This window comes from Cariama cristata, unplaced genomic scaffold (assembly GCF_000690535.1).
Source record: "Cariama cristata isolate BGI_N322 unplaced genomic scaffold, ASM69053v1 scaffold35978, whole genome shotgun sequence".
In the NCBI taxonomy this organism is placed as follows: Eukaryota; Metazoa; Chordata; class Aves; order Cariamiformes; family Cariamidae; genus Cariama; species Cariama cristata.
The window spans coordinates 17,526-37,932 of NW_009632342.1; the positions used below are offsets into that span (position 1 = coordinate 17,526).

The 20,407-nt window shown below is 36.0% G+C and overlaps 1 protein-coding gene across 1 annotated transcript in view; it reads right to left on the reverse strand.

Annotated features, from left to right (window-relative positions):
- Window positions 1-3,085: 3,085 nt before the first annotated feature.
- The window catches only part of SESTD1 (SEC14 and spectrin domains 1), a 46,495-nt gene continuing 29,173 nt past the window's right edge, over window positions 3,086-20,407 (reverse strand). The window contains exons 9-17 of the mRNA XM_009706310.1: window positions 18,909-19,031; window positions 15,572-15,766; window positions 14,842-14,956; window positions 13,547-13,706; window positions 10,817-10,898; window positions 10,373-10,495; window positions 8,937-9,128; window positions 6,009-6,130; window positions 3,086-3,839 (exon numbers count right to left, since the gene is read on the reverse strand). Of these exons, the coding sequence (XP_009704612.1) occupies window positions 3,710-3,839; window positions 6,009-6,130; window positions 8,937-9,128; window positions 10,373-10,495; window positions 10,817-10,898; window positions 13,547-13,706; window positions 14,842-14,956; window positions 15,572-15,766; window positions 18,909-19,031 (1,242 nt within the window). The 3' untranslated portion in view covers window positions 3,086-3,709. The remainder of the gene's footprint in view (window positions 3,840-6,008; window positions 6,131-8,936; window positions 9,129-10,372; window positions 10,496-10,816; window positions 10,899-13,546; window positions 13,707-14,841; window positions 14,957-15,571; window positions 15,767-18,908; window positions 19,032-20,407) is intronic.

Sequence of the window (20,407 nt, forward strand, 5' to 3'; positions counted from 1 at the left end):
TTAGCTCTGTAATGTGCTATTACAGAATTTCATCTGTAGCTCCAAAAGCTTCCTTTCTTCCTCTTTCCTAATAATCTCCTTACACAGATCAAAATTATACTGTAGAAAGAATTCAGGAAACTAGAGGTTAACATAACATCATTACTGTTGTTGAAAGCCCATGACAGCCTCTCCTTGTGATCAGGATCTACTGACTTTTTTTTTTTCTTACTGGGACAGAAAAAATCTTCCTCCTATCTTTTTGTCAGTTGGCACTGATATTCCTAGGCTAGCATGACGGTCTAAGAAGTGCTATACAATCCCACCACACACACAACCCTTCTCCATCTACTGCTGTACCTCCAGAGTAACTATTTGATAGCTAAGTCAGGCAAACAAGCTATACAAGTCTCCATGGTCAAAACCTGTTTTTTTCCAAGAAAAAAGTCAATTTCATTAGTCCTACTAATCACAATACAAAGTTAAGCAGTAAATATAATCAAATATCTTTATGGTAACTAATACAAATGCCCACACACCTTTCACAATTAAAAGAGCTTAGAGGTATAAGCATTTCACATGACTGCCAGTCTATCCAACTAATGCCCTACTAAAAATGGATGACACCTACTAAGTCGATCACCCTTCCAATGCCGCTTACTGTTCACTGTCACAAAAACCACACTCAGGATTACATTAACAGAAAGAGTAACAAAATACTTACAATATTTTGAAGCATTTCAAATGCATCCAAACTTGGCTAGCAGGAACGTAGAAATTCTTGTTATTGATTTCATTACCATGGAACAGGGTTGACTCCAACACTTTCAAGTCATTAGTCATAACATACTTAGGAGTATAATAACTATAGTCCTTACAATCAATCCTTCCCCATTCTATTGGTATCTCCTCATCTTACATGTAGCACTGTATCCCTCACTGCAGGTGATTTATGTTAAGAAAAAAACCCAAACCACTCATATTTACATCTTTTGGAGCTCTGTTGTTTGAATACTTTTTTGCTACCAAAAAGTGCAGAGCAAGAGCCACAGGTACAGCCACCACTACTGCTTGCAGTAGTACCTGCACAGACAAGTAACACCAGCTAACTTGAGCAGTTTTGCCTTTCAGCATGTCTCTATACATCTCACTGGCTTTCTATGCTATTAAGGGTCGTGTATTTCTAAAGGTTCAGTAGCAAGTACAACCATAGATGGTAGAGAGACTAAGAGAAGACCAGCACAAAAATCTCTCTCAATTACTTACCTTCAAGAGTATTCTTAACAGGTGCTATTTATTCCATTCCTTCAGGAAGATAGGAAGTCTCAGAGTTCACAGGAAGGATTCAGAAGTATTTGGCAGATTCATGCAACATGACCTAGAAAACTACTTGCCATCATTCCTGATACATAGAAAATGAGCAAATCACATAGTGCTGGTAAATAGCACCTTACCAGCACTTGATTTCCCTAAAGGCAGGGAATTCCAGAAAGGAAGGGGAAGGGAGCAGAGAGAAAGGAAAAGCTGGCGTAGCCCTAATATTTATATCACAGACTCGATTAGAGACAACAGGGTGAAAGTCAGAATCCACTGGCCTCTAGGAATGCTGGATGACAGATAACAACAGCCTCAAGGTGGGACTTCATACACTGAGCCAAAATTAACATTGGGGTTATTAGTGTGAACAGTCATCAGTTCCAAGCTGTGCACGCAGCTGTCACATGAATGAGTTAGGAGCTTCTGATACTGCTCTGGTTTTGCATATGTTATTGTGCCCCTAAACAGAACAAAAATAGACTAAAAATATAATAAAAACCTGCAAATAATCTTAGTGTAACACATGCTTACTGTAAACTGATATTTTAATGGGATTTTTATACCGCAGACCATTATATACTGTAAGTAGATTCGATTTACAAATAAATGCTGCAGAACTGGAGACACAGTGCTTATTAATGACTATAATCTTAATTTACTTTTGTGTTTACACTGTGTATTAAATATATGTAGATTTTTCATGTTTGGGTTCTTTCTAAATAAATTACTCTCATCCAAATATTAGCCACAGTAACAGCAGCTTTCTCAATGGAATCAAACAACTAAATTACATTTTAAAAGATACTATTGAAAAGTTTTTAAACTAGAATTAATGTAATATTGTACCATTGCATCAAATGTATCAAAAAATAATTGGATTTCCTCTGCCAAAATACTGAGAGGAAAAATACCTTTATCACTGAAGTTACAGATAAGCCATAAATTTTGAATTATTTTTTATAGAGAAACTGTATTATTTGACACATCACTTTCCTCTGGAGAAAATATGGAAAAACTGAGACAAATAAGTAAATATAATATTTGAATGACAGATCCATCATGAAAACCTGAAGAGTAATAATGCCTGCAGGAAGAGAACATTATCTTTACTGTAAGCAAAATATAGTGTGATAACAATATAAAGTACTTAGACTTACAGCTGTTTGTTTCGCACACAGTATTCTAAAATGGTCAGATGCCACACCATCTTCTAGTACATATAATATTGAGTTTATCCAGATTAAACCCTGAAGAATCAGAAGTTAACCAAATTATGCACAAAGCTGATTTTGTTTCAATCCATTTCTGTTCTCTTAATAAATTTCACTTTATTACTAATCTCATGGTTTTAAGTTGTTTATGAACTTCATGTTAATTGTTTTTCATTAGATGAAAATCTTTAACCTCAAAGGTACTACCAGGGATATTCACATTATTCAAGATTCTCCATTCAAAAGGAAACAAGACTTAGACATAAAGCACAAGAGATGTGTACCAGTCTTACATAGGAACAAAACTATTATTAATGTATCACTGACTTATGCACATATTATCTTACTTTTGTGTAAGTACTGCTATCAGAAAGTAAGAAAAAATAACAGATGCTCACTCCTATTAATAATAGTTCAAGAGCAGTTCCCCTTACAGCTACAGTGTGTTAAAGAGCATTTTGTAAGAAAAGTTAGACAGACTTTGTAAATATATTGTGAGAGTGATGATTTTTACCACCATTTATCACAACAATATAATACAAATGACATTTGGGAATTCAGACCAGAACAAATTTATATTAGATTTTAAAAAGATGATTTTTATTAAGCACAAGCAGCTTTTAATACATTATCAATACAAATCTGAAAACTTCTGTTTAATGAATTTGATATATCGAAGATTTGATGGGCAGGTTGCATACTGGTACAATAAAAATTATCTTTTTTTGTTTTTAAAAAAGTATTTCAAATTAAAATTGTAGGGTCACCACTGTCTACACTGCAGGAACTGTACCTACAGTCTAAGATTACTACATCACCTGGGCATAGGGGAAAACCAAGAACTACAATTTCATAATATGAAACTCCTAACACTTTCATTAGCACCATTCAAAGCTTGCATCAGCTGTTTAACTAAGAAGCAGCTGACAGGTCAGGTAAAGCTTTACAGCAAATTTCAGTGCAAAGTTTACAGTTCTTTTTCATAAGATACTTGGAATCTATGGTTTCATAGCATGTTAAATAATTATGGCTGGATAGATGTACAGTGTTAAGATGCTGAAAACATTTACTTTGAAAAAAAATAAGACTTATAACAGCTGTGAAATGCCATTTAATATATTATGCCAAATTCTGTAATATGCAAACAACATGCTGGATTACAAACTGAAGTCCTATTATGAATTCATAGACAGGGGTCAGTATTAGCTCTCTGGGGTAGTGTCTTCTGGTTGTCTCAGCTGCTGCTTTTTCAGGCTAACTAGCTTCATCTTCTCTCTAATGTGTTCTGCTGCAGAAGCCATATCACTTGGGCTCCCAAAGTACTGCTCAGACCTAAAAAAAACCCAAACAAAACCAAAACACAAAAAGTCATCAGTGACGAGTAAGACAGTACATGTATATACATGTGAATGGCAATAGAAAATACAAAGCAGATAAGAAAAATAGGCACTTTTTCCTCTTGAAATTTAAAACCCATCTTTAAAAGGTTTTAGAGTCTCAGTGCTGAGACTTGACAGCAGATCTTGATGAAATTATCACAAAAACTAAATGACCCTTTTACACCTAAAAGATTCTCTCAACAGCAAGGCGCTGTTCTGCAAGTGCAACTAGATACTTCCTAAAACAATTTTTCACCTCCCTTCTCTGGCTACCCTTCAAGTCAGTCTGGCAGTTTTGAGTGCTATGACAATCTAGGAAATCTGTCTATACATGAATTCTCAGGCTGTACAATTGCTGCATTATTGAAGGACTCTGTGCACGTGAAGTCAGCCACATGCTGTCAAATTATGTCATCTATCTCTCAAACTGAAAAGAACACATGGCTGTGTAAGTTGATCTTTCCCAATCAAATACAACAAAAGAACAGCTGAAATGTTATGGAAACCACTAACCAAGTTGTCAGCAAAAGGAGGATTTGAACAGATTATGTTTCAGAAGAAGAGGTATCCAATCTAATTACAAAGCACAGAGGTTGAAGACTCTGGAAATGGTGGTAGGACAAAGGACTTTGGACAGAGTTGAGAGACAGGCATAAGTGGACAGAAAAGTTATTTCACACAAGAGGAGGAGACTAGTTTGTCCTTAGAGTTCCCTAGTCAACAGACTGCACAACTGCACACAGGACCACAGTATGGGCAGATGTTATTCCTGATGCAGATTAGAAGCCATGAGGAGGACACAGAACAATGACCTGAACTTCCAAGAAGATACTGACAGAAGCCTGAAGTGGTGAAGACGCTGACAAAGACGCCTCCAAGCATTTTATTACATTTTGTGTGTTCCTACATTTCTTAAACTATTTCTACTAATGAGTGAACCCTTTGCAAACTGTTAAATGCTTCAAAAATAGAATGCCTAGGGATGATGAGCAGGGGATCCTGGGACTTAGGACAGCTACGATCCCACTTTTGAGAAGAGGGACACACAGAACTCTGCTAAAATGTCAGAGGGCTCAGAAATAACGTTCAGGATTCAGTTAGTCAGTCTGAGATACAGGTGTATATATACCTATAGCTATAGGAGCATTGTGTTAGGACTCAAACCTCAAAGTATGGCAAGCATCTTCTTTCATGGGGAGCTTTCCCAGGCTCTAATGTGTTTCTACTTTAATAGTCTATCTGCAAATTACATCTGTTTTAAGAATAAACAACAATTGCTACTTTTACCAGGTCACTAAAATCTGCTCTACAAAAGCTGTACCAAAATACCTCAACAAACACCACACTCGTTTGGGTTTTTTTTCCCCTTTTTTTATTGTTGTTCTTTTTTGGATTGGGTCGTTCCCCCTCCCCCCCCCCCCCTATAAAATCCTCCACTGTTTTCAAATACACTACTGAAAGGGCAGTAAAAATCACTACTAGTTCAGGCTTGGGCCCATCTTTGTGGGTGGCACTCCTTACTGAAGGAAACTATACTGCATACAGAACGTGGTATTTTGGAAAGAAGATGACAGGAAATTAATTTTCACGACCAGCTTCCTATAACTGTATTTTTCAGATCAACTTCAGGTAACCCATGATACAGTTGTCTGATACCACCTCATAAGGTTTCAGCCTCTAATTCAGTAAGTTTATCTTCAATGTACGGGCTTAAGACTTCAGATAGAAAGAATTGTGAATACATTAATCAAAATACCATGGTTCTAATCTGGTAACTTTTTTCAGGGAGAAGGGATTGGGACTGGTCATTCTTCTGTTACTTCTACATACTTTGCTGGTGTAAAGACTGCATAAATCTAATAATTACTGAGTGTGAAAAAGTCACTACTTTGAAAAAGAGGGCATGTTGTCTTTGGAAAGTTTGAACTTGGACCTGTCTGCTTTCTGTGAAAAGATGGGAAAGAATTTTTAATGAGTATCAGTGCACTGCCTTTTTAATGAGTATCAGTGCACTGTCTTTTTAATTTCAGCAATAAGGATTCAAGATCCTTCTGTATACAAGATTATTATGAAACTTTACCAAAAGTATATTCAGAAGGCATTAGAAAAACATTTTGCATACCCATCGGGATAAACTACAGGCACTGTTAGTCTGTCCAACAGCGATTTCCCAACTGCTTCAATTTCATCAAATTGCTCCATTTCATTAAAAGCTTCAGGTTGCTCTGGACATTCTTGCAAAATCTGTTAAAAAAAAAAAGAAAACGCAGAATAAAGTACACAAGGGATAGCACCCTCTGTAAATTTGCAGACGACACCAAGCTGGGTGGGAGTGTTGATCTGCTTGAGGGTAGAAAAATCTCTCCAGAGGGACCTGAACAGGCTGGATCGATGGGCTGAGACCAACTGCATGAGGTTCAACAAGGCCAAGTGCTGGGTCCTGCACTGGGGTCACAACAACCCCAGGCAATGCTACAGGCTTGGGGAAGAGTGGCTGGAAAGCTGCCTGGTGGGAAAAGACCTGGGCGTGCTGACTGACAGCCAGCTGAACACAAGCCAGCAGTGTGCTCAGGCAGCCAAGAAGGCCAACGGCATCCTGGCTTGTATCAGAAGTAGTGCGGCCAGCAGGACTAGGGAAGTGATCATCTCTTTGTACTCAGCGCTGGTGAGGCCGCACCTTGAATATTGTGTTCAGTTTTGGGCCCCTCAGTACAAGAAGGACATTGAGGTGCTGTAGCGTGTCCAGAGAAGGGCAACAAAGCTGCTGAAGGGCCTGGAGAACAAGTCTTATGAGGAGCGGGGCTGAGGGAGCTGGGGTTGTTTAGCCTGGAGAAGAGAAGGCTGAGGGGAGACCTGATTGCCCTATACAATCTCCTTCCAGGTAGTTGTAGCGAGGTAGGTGTTGGTCTCTTCTCCCTGGTAACTAGTGATAGGACAAGAAGAAACGGTCTCAAGTTGCACTAGGGGAAGTTCAGGTTGGATATTAGGAAGAATTTCTTCACTGTAAGAGTTGTTAAGCATTGGAAAAGGCTCCCCAGGGAGGTGGTGGACTTACCATCCCTGGAGGTGTTCAAAAAATGTTTAGACGTGGTGCTTTGAGACATGGTTTAGTGGGCATGGTTGCATTGGGTAGACAGTTGGACTTGATGATCTTTGAGGTCTCTTCCAACGATAACGATTCTATGATTCTATGTAGTTTTTTAAGTGCCATTAACTGGCAGAGTGAATGCTCTTTTAGCATCTTCACTGCCACATCTATATGAGATCAACTAAAATATTCATGTAATTCAAGAAAGGAAAATACCGATTAAGCCACATTGAGAAAATGGTTCAGGGCTACCACTGTTCTGTACTAGAATGTTTTACATTACTTCTAAGGAGGAACAAAAAAGAAAAAAAATAGTCTTGCTAGACAATATTCCAGCAACAAATACAAAATCCATAAAAATAGTAACTTGCATCATTAAACATACAAGACAGTCATATAACATGGAACAAACACGGATAATGAAGGGCCCCTGACAAGCTATTTCAAAAACTAAAGTCCACATCTTGCACAGAACAGGTGGGATTAAAAAAAGTCTGAACACAAGTGTTTCCAGACAGGATTAGGACCTAATACTAGTACTTAGTTCTGTATTTTCTTCCATTTCTCCCTCTGCCACTTCTTACTTTTTTCCAAAACAGCATGGATATTAACAGCATATTTTCCTCACAGACTCATTAGTATGTCACAAAAGTACTAGGAGAATTACGTTTTTGAATAAGAGCATTATTTTTTCAGTAATCCATTAACTTTTTTAAACTTATGATTGCCTAAAAACATAGCAATTATCTACTGCAATAATGAAAGAATGCTCATAATATGGACTGAGACAATCAACTCAGTTTATGAACCACTGAATTCTAATTTGGTATCAGGTAAAACTTTTTTCAGCCATCTGTGGTAGCATAGATGATGTATTTCTGCTTTTGTGAACCTCCATCAACTCCCAATGCCTACAAATTCAACGTATCTTCCATCAATACAAACAAGAAATGAATAAAAGCAAGGAGCATACGAATCAATCTTGCATCCATGCTCTCCTTTAATGACAAGACTGAATTTATTTTCTTTTACCACGTGCAAGGTCGGTTTTTTTGCAGTTATATGCCATTTTATTGTTAATATTAGAGATACATACTCTAAATTATGTATCACTTCAGAAAGAAACATTCCTGGATGAAAAAGCCCTGCCTCTCATGATATACATTAGTGCACACTGTCTTGAATTGAGGCACTTGAAAATTCTCAACATTCCCCCAATTCAGCAATCTGTTACTTGAATAGCAGCTCTTCCTTGTAACATTGCTGTTGATTGCTCATCCTCCTCCGTGGCTTCTAGCATCATCCAACTGGGCACAGTGGTGAGACACTTGGTTATAGGAGTTTGAAAACCATACCAAAGTACAGGTATGTTTGAGGAAAGCATGTTCAAAACCCTCCAAGCGTAAAATACAAGATGCAGCAACACAGCCTGCATGGAAATTGAACCAGCAAGAGTTACACTCATTTACACAGTCTGAGAGAAGGATATCGCATTCAGAATGCCCACAGCTTAAAAGGCAATACTCCTTTTAACTCTCCAAAGATATTAAGTGATCCCATAGTTTTGTATTACATCTTGCACATAAACACAAATCAAGAAGTGTTCCTCACCTTTAAGAATTACAGTCTAAAACAGACAAAGAAATGCTTTATGATCAACATCAGAGTTCCCCTCTGAAGAATTTTAAAAAAAAAAAAATTCCCAGTCCCAACTCAATGCACCTGAACTTCAGGGCTGCTGTTCTTTTTGTTAAGCAGGCCCTATAACAATATAGGTATGCAAACAATATTGCAGTAAGTATTGAAATTAACCATTAGAAAAAAATGCTTAAATTCTTCTTTCTGCCTTTTTTTTTTATATTTAGAAAGGGGAAAAAATACACATTGAAACTTCATTTTTCTTACATTTAGTTTGTTTAAATTCTGGTAAGAAATGTTTCTGCTTAAAAACACAACACTCACCTTTTCAGCACTTGAATGAAATGCAACAGCCGTTTCCAGCCGGTGTACTCTTTCTTCAGAAGTTATTGTAAACTGTTTCCATACTCTGTTCAGTCTTGGAAGTGTGTCCCCTGAGGACCTTGAAGTGCACCGCAGGGACTGGCACAGGACAACAGTTGCCTGCAGTAACTGTCTTCCGTAATCATAAGTACTCTAAAAGTTGGAGGGGATGGGAAAGAAAGTACACATAAAAACTCTGCATTTAACTTAGGAACATCTTAACACAACATCAGACAAGTTTACGAAAGCTCCTCAGTTTAGGTCCACAAAGTATATTGAACTAATCTGGTCTACTAGAAAACACTGCTGAAATATGAATAAAATTTTAATGACCAAACAGTGCTTTTGCTCTTAAAAAAAAACCCCAAACCAATAATCTCCTGTTGACTAGCATTCACACTGGCAAAAGAGAGCTTCCTGAGAATTTCAAATAGCTGCTTGGATCTTACATGGAATACTTGATATCTACCGCCAAGATGACTGTGTCAGTGACTTCACTGTCACCATCTTTGTGGTCACCCAGCATCCAGGTGCATTGTGGCACATCATTGTAACAGCAAGCTACCCTCCTGTTATCATCAGTTCTAAGTCAAGAGAAAATCAGTTCTAGTGTAACAGGTGCAATTTGAAAACATCACATCTGTTAATTGGCAAGTGTCAATCAGCAATTCCTAAAAGCAGTATACAACTGAAAAAGCACCTGAAAAAGGTCCAGCTTGTACACTTTCTATTCCTAGGCTAAATTCTTTCACATGTACCCAGCATCTGTTTGCATATTCGAGATTTGCAAACAGGTGTGCAAACATGCCCTATGGCTTCAGTGAATTTCAGTAGACTCTTGTACAGCAGGATTCATTAGTTGGCTGCTACAGTCAAGAATTAAAGCTGTCAGTTCTGTTCAAGCACTAACTCCGCTACTGCCAAAACTCCTTGTACGAGCAGGACCATCATACACCAATAGTCAACTCTATCTGGAAAACCAATAGAAAGACAGGCTCTGTTTCATGAAGTACAGTACAAAATAGACTGAAACTAAGTGGCTCATCCATATGTCAGTATTTTATTGCAGTCCTCCAAAAGTCATTATAAAGACTGTTTCAAATATATGCCTTTTAAGAACATCAATGTGAACTCTATGCTTTGTGGTTTGCACTGCCTATGTGAAGCAGATAAACTAAGGTAGTAAACTGCAGCATTGCTATTGTTGATGGAACTTCAAAATCTCATTAGGCTCATCAGCAATTCCAGTAATCATGATTTCTTCATTCAAGCATTGAGGCAAACCATTAAGACTAGTAACAGCTGTTCCATGATTGTCCACACAGGTACCAACTCTGTTTAGGAGATCTTCTGAAACTGTTCAAAATCCATATTGCTAAAAAAATAATTCATTTCACCTGTGCAACATCAACAAATTTTCGATGTTTCTCCAATAAAACTTTTGTTTCTTGAACATCATCTCCCAATCGGATGTGTGTCTTCAGCAAAGCATCCAACAGTTCACTTAACCATTCTACTGCCTTAAAAACAGAAGTTAAAAGAATAAAAACTAGTAAATTAAAAAGAAATTAATCTAGAAGAGTGAAGTAACTTCAATACTAGCATATACTTTTGATATACAAAAAAGTTAAGAGATATCACAAACCACTAGATCACGCATGCAATCACCAAACACACTACTTTCAGTCATTGATATATCCTTTATTTTCACTGTACAAATTCACTAAATAAAACTACATTTGAAAGTGACAAAAATAATACTGTACAACTATCAACCCCCACAAATTTAACCAGCAGGCTACAAAGACCAGAATGATGAAATTCTGTAGGTATTTCCATACCTGAGCAGCATCCTCTTCACATTTAAATAACTGTACCATCTGAAGCATCTTCAGTCGCCGCACATCCACCATATCCTCACACCTTAAACAATAGTACAGAAAGACTCACCAATACATGTATAGCAGACACAATACACTCTGAGTTTGACAATGTTTTCAGTAAGAAACACTAAGATGCAAGTATTCATGAAAAGGTGATTAAAGCATTTTTGTGCTGCTTAGCTTGGCGAAAATACATAATGCTTCGTATAACAATAAGAAACAGGCAATGAATAGAACTGAGCACTACAACCCACTGAAATCATGAACCTCAAGACTCCCGATATGGCTAAACTATAGATAGTAATACCAGTAGTAGATACAAGGACTTCCAGCAGCATTGCAGGTTCTTTATCTTGTTGGTAAGATTTGCCACACAGAGGCTTACATGGCTAAGACAGTCTTTATCCTACTGAAGTCTAGGTGAAAGCTGGCTTAAACCTGGCATAATTCTGAATTGCACTGTGAGCTGGTGACAAAGTTTTATTGGTGAATAAAATGAGGACTGTTTATAAGATGTTAATACATCTTTCCATTTTTCTTTTCAGCTAACTAAAGATTGAAATAATTGAACTTTTATATAATGATGTCCTTTGCTATAACTTGTCAGGAAGCATTTCAAAATCTAATTCATATAAAAACCAATTCTAATTCTCTTGTTCCGAATTAAGCACATTTTGCAGTTCTTTGTCTAGGTAGAATTTAAAAAAAAAAGTATTGAAAGTTCTTTCTTTCCACAGTGACAGCTAAGCTAATACATTTAGCAGCATGACTTTTCCACTTCATTTTCAGAGCCTACTAAGTAGACAGCAAGATTCAGACTCCCGTCCAGTGCAAATGGAATTATTAATGTCAACAACAGTTAGCACTACAAGTGAATGCAAAAGACAGTGTGCACAGATCTGTTTTTTCAAACTGGTTGCAAACATAAGCACTTCCAAAGAACAGTTCATTAGTATGCTGCATTTTGTTACATGTCCTGTAGTGCTGGGATGCTTACAGAAAGATTTGTTGCTCTAATAATGCCGGAAAACAGTTTATGCGTTCAAAAAGCATAAATAAAGCAGCAAAATGCCCCTAGAAATGAAGATTATACTACATGTGTATATAAATGAGAAACATCCAATAGAATTTAAAAAAAAGGTGTCATAGAAATTACTATTAAATGCTAAAGAGAGATAATAGTCCTTATTGTGCTTTTTGGTCTCTCGTCGGGCTGAAGAACCTTGCTTAACCATTCATCATCTGGAAGCTGCATCATACCTTTGTCTGAACATTTTATTGACTTTTTCATCCTTTAATTGACCTCCCACAATTCTATATCACTTCTGAGAACAGGGACCAGAACTGTGTAACACAAAGCAGAAATGGACTACAAATCTATACAGTGATAGAATGGCATTTTCCTTTCAGTTTTCTATTCTTTTCCGAATAATCCTTAGTGTTCTACTTGCTTCTCACAGTATGATTGAACATTAAAGCAATTTTTGCAAAAGTTTTCCAATGTTTGTTTTTTACTTAACAGCTGGTTCAGAGTTTGTTAGTATGTATATAAAGTTTTTCCTTCTCCCATGTGCATTTCTTTCCTCAGTACTGAATTCCAGCTGCCATTTTATTGCACAGTGACACATGGTCCTCTATAGCTCTTTGCTGTTTGCCCTCTAAACACTGCTGCTCAAGTAAACAGGATTCAGAGGACATACTTAAAACAATATCTTCTCTACGCATTACCAAAATACATGGTTTCTTACACTAAGCTCCCTAAGAAAACAATTTGCAAGCAGTACAATTAATTTCTAAAATGAACAACTTGATGCTCATTAGACCTTGTTGTTCCCTAGAGGCACCTTTTTGTTCAGCTATCGCCCTTGAAGTTCAGGTACTTTCTATGGAGAGTACTTTATTGTTGCAGGGGTTCCAGCAGTAATAGTGTGCAACATCATCTGATCCTTCACACTGTTAAGTAGAATAAAAAGCAGTACTATAGCCAATCCAGTATTACTACATCTTTAAGAAAAAATAATCAATGAAAGACTTGGAGGAAAAATATGATGGCAAAAATCCATCCTTCTTGCAAGATCAACTCTCCCCTGCATTCTTCCCTTCTACAGTTTCATTCCTCACTTTATCCTTTTCCAAAACTCACAAAAAAGTCACATTCTGAAAACTGAACTCTGCCTCCATTTCGTACCCCCTCCCCCTGACAACGCCATCTCATCTTTCTTCCCATCTTCAGGAGCGAAAATGCCATGCTGAAAGGACAGAGGTTGTGAAAAAAGAAGAGGATAAACAATTCTGTACTTAATTAATACATAATTTTAGAGCCATTATCACTACTGTGGTCGTCTTCCACCTTCCATTTCAAACTGCTAACATATAAAAGATGCCTCTTGCATCCATTCCATAACTCCATATAAAAGGAATGTATAATTCTTGAGCATTTACAAGTACAGCAAAGCACTCAAATACACCATCCAGTACTGAAATACAAAAGGTGCTTGGATTTAGGAATATGCTACAACAGATTTGGCAGGGAAGCTTCTGTGCCATTTAAATATACCACAAATATAAAAATAGAGTTGTACTACATCCCGTAACTGAAGGTCAGGTAAAATGGTCTCTTTAAAATACATCTATTAAAAAAGTGACCTATAAGCACACAAAAATCTTAATGATTAGAACTGTTATTACCTTTGTTTTCTAAGTTGCATATCTTCCATCACTCCTTGGATATGGTCTACGTTTTCTTTGTTTTCAATAGTCACATCTTTTCCATAGGCCCAAGATGCCTGATTAGATATCTGATCAAGAAGACTTTGACCTTTCTCACGCAAGCCCTGCAAGCCCAAGTCTAAAGAAAACAGGAAAAAGAAAGAAAGAAAAAAAGTCTATGGTCACTCTTATAAATTTGTTACTTGTTTTTCCCCAAAGGAGAGATATCAAATGCAACAGAATCTGAGATGGAAGGCTGGAAAGTGAAGAGGACATTGTTATCTGTCTTTTGATGCCCTTTCCAACTTTTGAGTACACATTTGTCTGTATTAACAAAGATGCTTTACTATTTTATGACCTAGCAGATAAAAAGGAAAAGAATAAAAGCTGACAACGAGTATTAACTTTTCAGCATATAAATAGCTAATTAATGTCTTTCATTCACACAGTTGCACAATGCCTAAAATATTTATCACTACTAAGCAGTTGTAGCCTAAATGTTCTTCCATGGCTGGCAGAAGTTACTACTTTATAATACATCTGATATGGCTGATACATTTTTCTACACTGAAATATGCCAACCTTTAGAATCTGCTGCTACATCTGTAATTTGGCAGCTCTACTCTCTGTTTTCCTAAAGGAATATCTAGTTTATGCATCAAACTGTTATATTCCAATCATAGCTACTACATTACATGATTTTGCTTCAAATCTCTTTCTCCTACAACATATTGGACTAGATGATCATTGTAGGTCCCTTCCAACTGAAATATTCTATTCTATATGCTTTACAGTGTAACAACCTTAAATGTGCCATTTATTAACATATACATTCAAAGCCACTGCAAAATACTCAGCATGAACATTCTAAAACTGAGTGAATAATGATCTTATTCATCAAGGGGTCAGTTCTGGAGACAAAGAGATCGTCTAAGCACGATATTCCCAAGATACTAAGGAAGACAAGGGTGTGGGGGGGTGGGAGTTTATTTACAGATGAAGTGCATGATAATGATAATGATAATGGTACATAACAAATACATACTACATGTAAAACATTTAAAAGAAAACATTTCCATATAGAACTACTCATATAGCATAAGCAAGTCAAAGGTAATTAGGTGAAACATTACTTAGACAGGAATCAGATTCTGAGATAGATATTATTTTTTTCTGCTGTCTTTTTTTAAAGGGGGTGGTGGGATTACTGTTTTTTTTCCTGTCATGCATTCATTAGAAGGTGTGTATCTGAAACGCAGAAATACTTTGCTTACCAACACTTTTCAGTTTCTCTTCCAGTAGTTTTAAAGTTTGTTGAATTGATGCTCCATCTGCTGGTGCTACATCTACACACAACATTCCTAATAAGCCATCCAATTGCTGAGACAACTAAAATGAAAAACAACATAAATGTTGATATTTTAAAGGAAGTTTGAGCTTCAGATGGTTGGGTCTGCAATCTTCTTCTAAATGTTTGGAAACTTGCCATTTTAGATGTTTCTCTTTGCATCTATAGAAGTGAAAGTCAAGATGAAAGATAAACAACCCATCTGCCTATAAAATTCCAAGAGCATACATCCCTAGATAGGGAGGGGGAGAAGCCATGATTTTTATTTTTTTTAAAGTATAGGAAAGGAATAAATGCCAATTTAAACAAGAAACTACGAAAAGTACACCAAATTGTGGATCAATTAATGCATATGCCCCTAATAAAAAAAAAGCCAAGAGGGGGGAAAAAGCAACTTTTTAACTGGTAACCATTTTATTTCAAAAGATATTGAAATGTAAGACATATTACAAAGCACTTCCCCTCCTAAAAAAGGAGAAATCCATCTTCTCATTGTTTCAGTTACAGGAAATTAAGACTTACAGCATTTTCCAAGGGACATTATATTTCCCCCCACTCCCCTAATTTTTTTCCAACGTATTCAATTGACATTTATAATACTAAGGCAGTAATATATTGTCAGGTAAGCCTCTGAAAAGTTAAAAAGAAAAACTTACGTCCTGGGCAACACTGTGGAATTCAAGTGCTGCTTGTAATAGATTCTGCCTGAATTCCAGCTGACTGGCCTGCCGGTAACACACATCACTCAGCTGTTGCTGCAGAGCTTTCAATTCCACAAGGTCCTCCTCATCCCCTGCATTTAGAAGAGCTGCTATCTGCTGATTAAGCTCAACATAAACAGCAAACCACTCCTACAAACACAGAAAAAATAAGCATTAAAATAATACCAAACAAAATTCTATTTCTCTTAAAATGGCATACATCTAACTGCAGACTAATAAACAATCAGACTAAAAAAGGAATTTTTATTACAGCTTACACTAAAATTATAAAATCTCACACAGGAGGAAAAAACATTCCTAATTTCAAATCAACTCAAAAAGTGCTTAGTACATTTTAATATATGTGCCGTAGTACAAAAAAAAAATGGTGCAGAAAGATGGGAAGGGTACAAGGTATGGCTACTAGCTCCCAGCACAAACTCCCACTCCAACTATTTTACTGAACAAACTGAGGAATTGCACCATTTTTAAACAAACTTCTAATGCTTACATGTCTATAGTGCTCTACTGGAACAAAAAAGACCTTTTGCCAAGCAGTAAGTTGTTACAAAAAGCTGTTTGTAAGACAATCTAGGTGTTACTTTCAGTGACACGATTGAAACCTGCAATTATTTTTTAAAAATATTTAGAAAAAAATACTACTGTTGACAAAGTGGAAGTAATCTCTATCTTATGAATAAAACAGAGTATCCATGTACAGGAACTTCAAATTAATCCTTGCTTCTTATTTAAGAAAAGCTTTATACTACTGGATTCAAAAGGTGTAGATTTGTTTTTCAAACACTTGGATTACTGAATAAATATGTAGGAGTTTGTTATGTTGTCATGGCGGTATATTTGCAAAAGAAAATAGTTAAAATATTTAACAATTCTGGGAGATTTAAAAACGACTTGATACATCAAGATCACATTCACATCTTGCATGATTGAGATGCCAGTAAAGCAAAACATGTTTGCTCAACATTTTGGCCTACAGTAAAGTGATCTTCAAATGTCCTATGCTTTTCTAATGCTATGGAATAGCACCATCTATTGGTCTAAAAGATTTTATTTAATTAGTATTGTCACGCTCCCACGGAGACATTTGCAATTTTTTTTAAATTATGCCTTCAACTTTTGTATCATTTATTTACAAAGCATGCAAAATATAAAGATCAATATTCTGAGTTTTGTTTTGTTTTGTTTTGTTTTTCCCAAAGCTGTCTCTACCATCTGCTCACAGGAAGAATCAATGGTATGAAAAGATGCAAGGAGGTGGGGGAAAAAAAAAAGTAATGAAAAAGTTAAATTAGCAATCAGCCAAAAATTTAAGAGCAGAATAAATCTCTCATCTATTCTAAAAGGGGCAACTAAAATGACATAATATGGAAACATCTTCCATTGTCATACACGTACTACAGATATATAGGTTGAATAAACTCAGCTCAAACAACATAACTCTTGTTATTGCCTTTAAAAAAAATTTAGATTAATAATTTTTAGTCTTTATTTTTAGCATTAAAGTAAAACGGTTGCAGTAATTGATTTTGGCCAAGCTATCAGTGAAATTAAGAGACTGGCAAACCAGATATAAAAAGTGTGTTTCTGACCTTTCCATAGGGGAATGTTAGGCACAGCTGTACATGACAGCTCAAAACCATGGAGAAAAGGCCAACATTTGCTCAAAAATAACAGTTCTAGCATACTGCTCATGAATAAAACAGTCAGAAAATGACGACCCCCCCCAAAACCAAACAAAAAAAGACAAAAAACAAAGCACCCTCAAAAAACAAACAAGAAAAAAATCAAAACAAGAAACCACCCTAAGAAAATTATTTTTTCACTTCAGAGTAAGTTGAAGCAAAAAAGCCTTTCTTTAAAACAAATCAAGCATATTTGCAAGTATCTTTAAAATAGAAGTAATACAATCAACAATAAATAGGAGATAACGAAAGAAAGCAAGCATACAAGCTGTCAATTCAATTATTAGGAAAGAAAAAATAGGAAAATTATGAAAAAGGAAGAGTACGCTCAGCTCTTATGAGATGTTTAAAAATCAAAGAAAAAGGCAAAGCACATTTTTCCAGGGCTGTTGTCAAAAAATGGTTTTAATTTATAAACAGGCATCTAAATTTAACATAGGCCAGTGGTCTCCCAATTCCTTCTTTTGGTATAAAATTAAAAAGAATTTTTCTGATTGTTTCTATAAACTACTGCCAGCACCTGAGAACCAAGCAGCATTCCATCTTGTCAGTGCTTTAATGATGAGCAAACTGTAGGCCAGCCTGCAAACTCCAGTGGGAGTTCAATGATTTCAATGACTGTATTTAGCCTCAGCTAAAGCATACTTCTCCATTATAGATATCCAAGTGAGAACAAAGTATATTCAATTTTATTTTCTCTTTTCACTTTGAAGTGCTAATATGACTGAAAGATATTCAAAATTATTTCTGTCAATGAAGTGCATCTGAGTAAGGAAACTATCCTCTGTAAGAGATATAGTCAATAGAACCAGTGTAGTCTAGGGCATGGTGTTTCTCAGACTGAAGGTTTGGGTTGTTTGTTTTTTTTTTCTAAATTACATCAGAAAAATTATAACCCAGTGACTATTTTCTTTGCCATGACTGTAAAGGGAACTTTGGAAAAGTGAACAGAATTGTCAATGTCTACACCCAGGAAAGTCAGAAAAGAGGAAAAGCACTGTGAGCAACACTCCCTTTGGGAATACTTAGAATTCATATCCTGATTAAAATTAATCATCTGATGGAAAGACAAAATTCTACCAAACCTTAGGAAGTCTTCAAAATTATAAGCAAAGGCATCAAGTCAGTACAGTTATAAAAGTCTTTTCAAGATTTCATTACAAACATAAACTATATTTTAAGTCTTGATCAATGTGTTAAGCCAGTTTCAGCTACTGGTAAATGTAGTTTTATAAAGACAAAAATATTAACTTATTCACCTGAGAAGTACAGGACTTCTCAGTCATTTTGGCAGGGAGGAAAATGGAAACTTACTCCTACTCAACATGAAAATTTAAGAACTGCTGTAACATAATAAAAACAAGAAAAATCAAGAGATAGAAATCAGTATTTTTGTACACTAGAAAACAAAATAACATGTACATATAACAACTATATTAAGTTCTTAAACTGCTCAGGTACTTTCCTCTGTAACCCATAAAATCATGCACTATGCAAAATTCCTAGATACTCATAACCAAAATACATTACTCATAACTGCATGTACTTAGAATTATTTTGCTACTTGAAAAGGGTATGGGAAATCTCACACTGTGCTGACTCTCAATCTCTTCATGTTTCTGTTGCAAAGCTTGTGAAGCTCTAATTGAATCACCTATTCCCCACTGGGTTCTTAGCTGTTCTGATCCAGGTCCTTCAAGCCAATTGACTACCTGTCAATAAGATAAAGATGACAAAAACAAAGTAGCAAATCAGTTACACGAAAACTGGTATAAAAAGAATTTTGTAACATAAGCAGAAATATTGCAAAGTAAGTATAAATTCATGAAAAAAAAATCTTTTTAGGATCTGTAGAGGTCTTCTTGTTGAATCCATTCACATCTTCAAAAGCTTTATGTAGAAGACACTATTCATTAACCTCAGCCTGTCACCTCCATGAAAGCAGGTGGCAACTAGCAAAAGATTTGTCACATACATACTTGTCATTTCATACCTGTCAATAAAAGACCTTAAACCACAATTTTCTTCATAAGGGACCTCTCATGTTCAAACAAGAATTTTTTCTGCCCAAGTGAATTATGATGCACAGCTGTATCCAACCTCACACTTGAGAGTTTTCTTCTTATTTTGTTGAATATATTAACACTCAAGTACAGGTTATGTACTTATTCCAAAATTAAGTTTACACAAAAAGTAGTACTTTATATACTTATGCCTTTCAACTTCCTATATTCAAATAACAGAAGCCTCTTACAGAATCTTAATGGCCACATCTCATGGGATCTGCCTTTGCAGAAATCTTTGCAGGGTCATGGCAATAAAATTTTGGACTACAGTATTGGATTTCTTTTATTATTATTATTTTGAAACTATTTCATTTGATGTTAATATCATTCAAAGCAAAGCAGAGTATCTCAAATTTTGGTTTCCTTTCACAGATTTGAATTATCAGATGATATCTATGGCAAAATTTTATGATAAGTTTTTAAATATCTAGAAACCAAACACAGCTGTGATGAAACCTAGTGCAAAAGTCACTTATTACTGAAGTTCTGAAGTAAGGACATGCAGAAATACCCCCACATTCTGAACCTCAATGAAAAACCATAGAAAGCCAGCTTCCTCTTTTTAATGTAACTTTTGTTTAAACAAAGACAACAGAACAGCTTCACACAGTCTTTCAGGAAATATAATACAATACACAATGTATCACCACAACCAGGAAGACAAATTAAAAAGGGACTAATTGGACCATTTGCCTAGTGCTGCTAGGCTACATTGCAACAGTAATCAAGAATGACCATCACCGTTACAGAAAGTTACTCAATTCACCCTACTGTTTAGTCATCATGTCCGTGTCTTCCCACCCCCACCTTTTTTGTCCCCTTCCCCAAGAAGCACCGTTTCAGAGCATATAATCTTTGCTCCAAAAGCATCCCGAGTCTTCCTTACTTTTATCATTTCTAGGGTAAATTAAGACTCTACAGTTCTAGGTTCTTTCTGTTTAAAGAGAAACTTCCTGTTGTGCTCAGCATCTCTGCACAGCTGTTGCCAGTTAAGTATGGAATAGACCTAGAAGTGAAGGCAC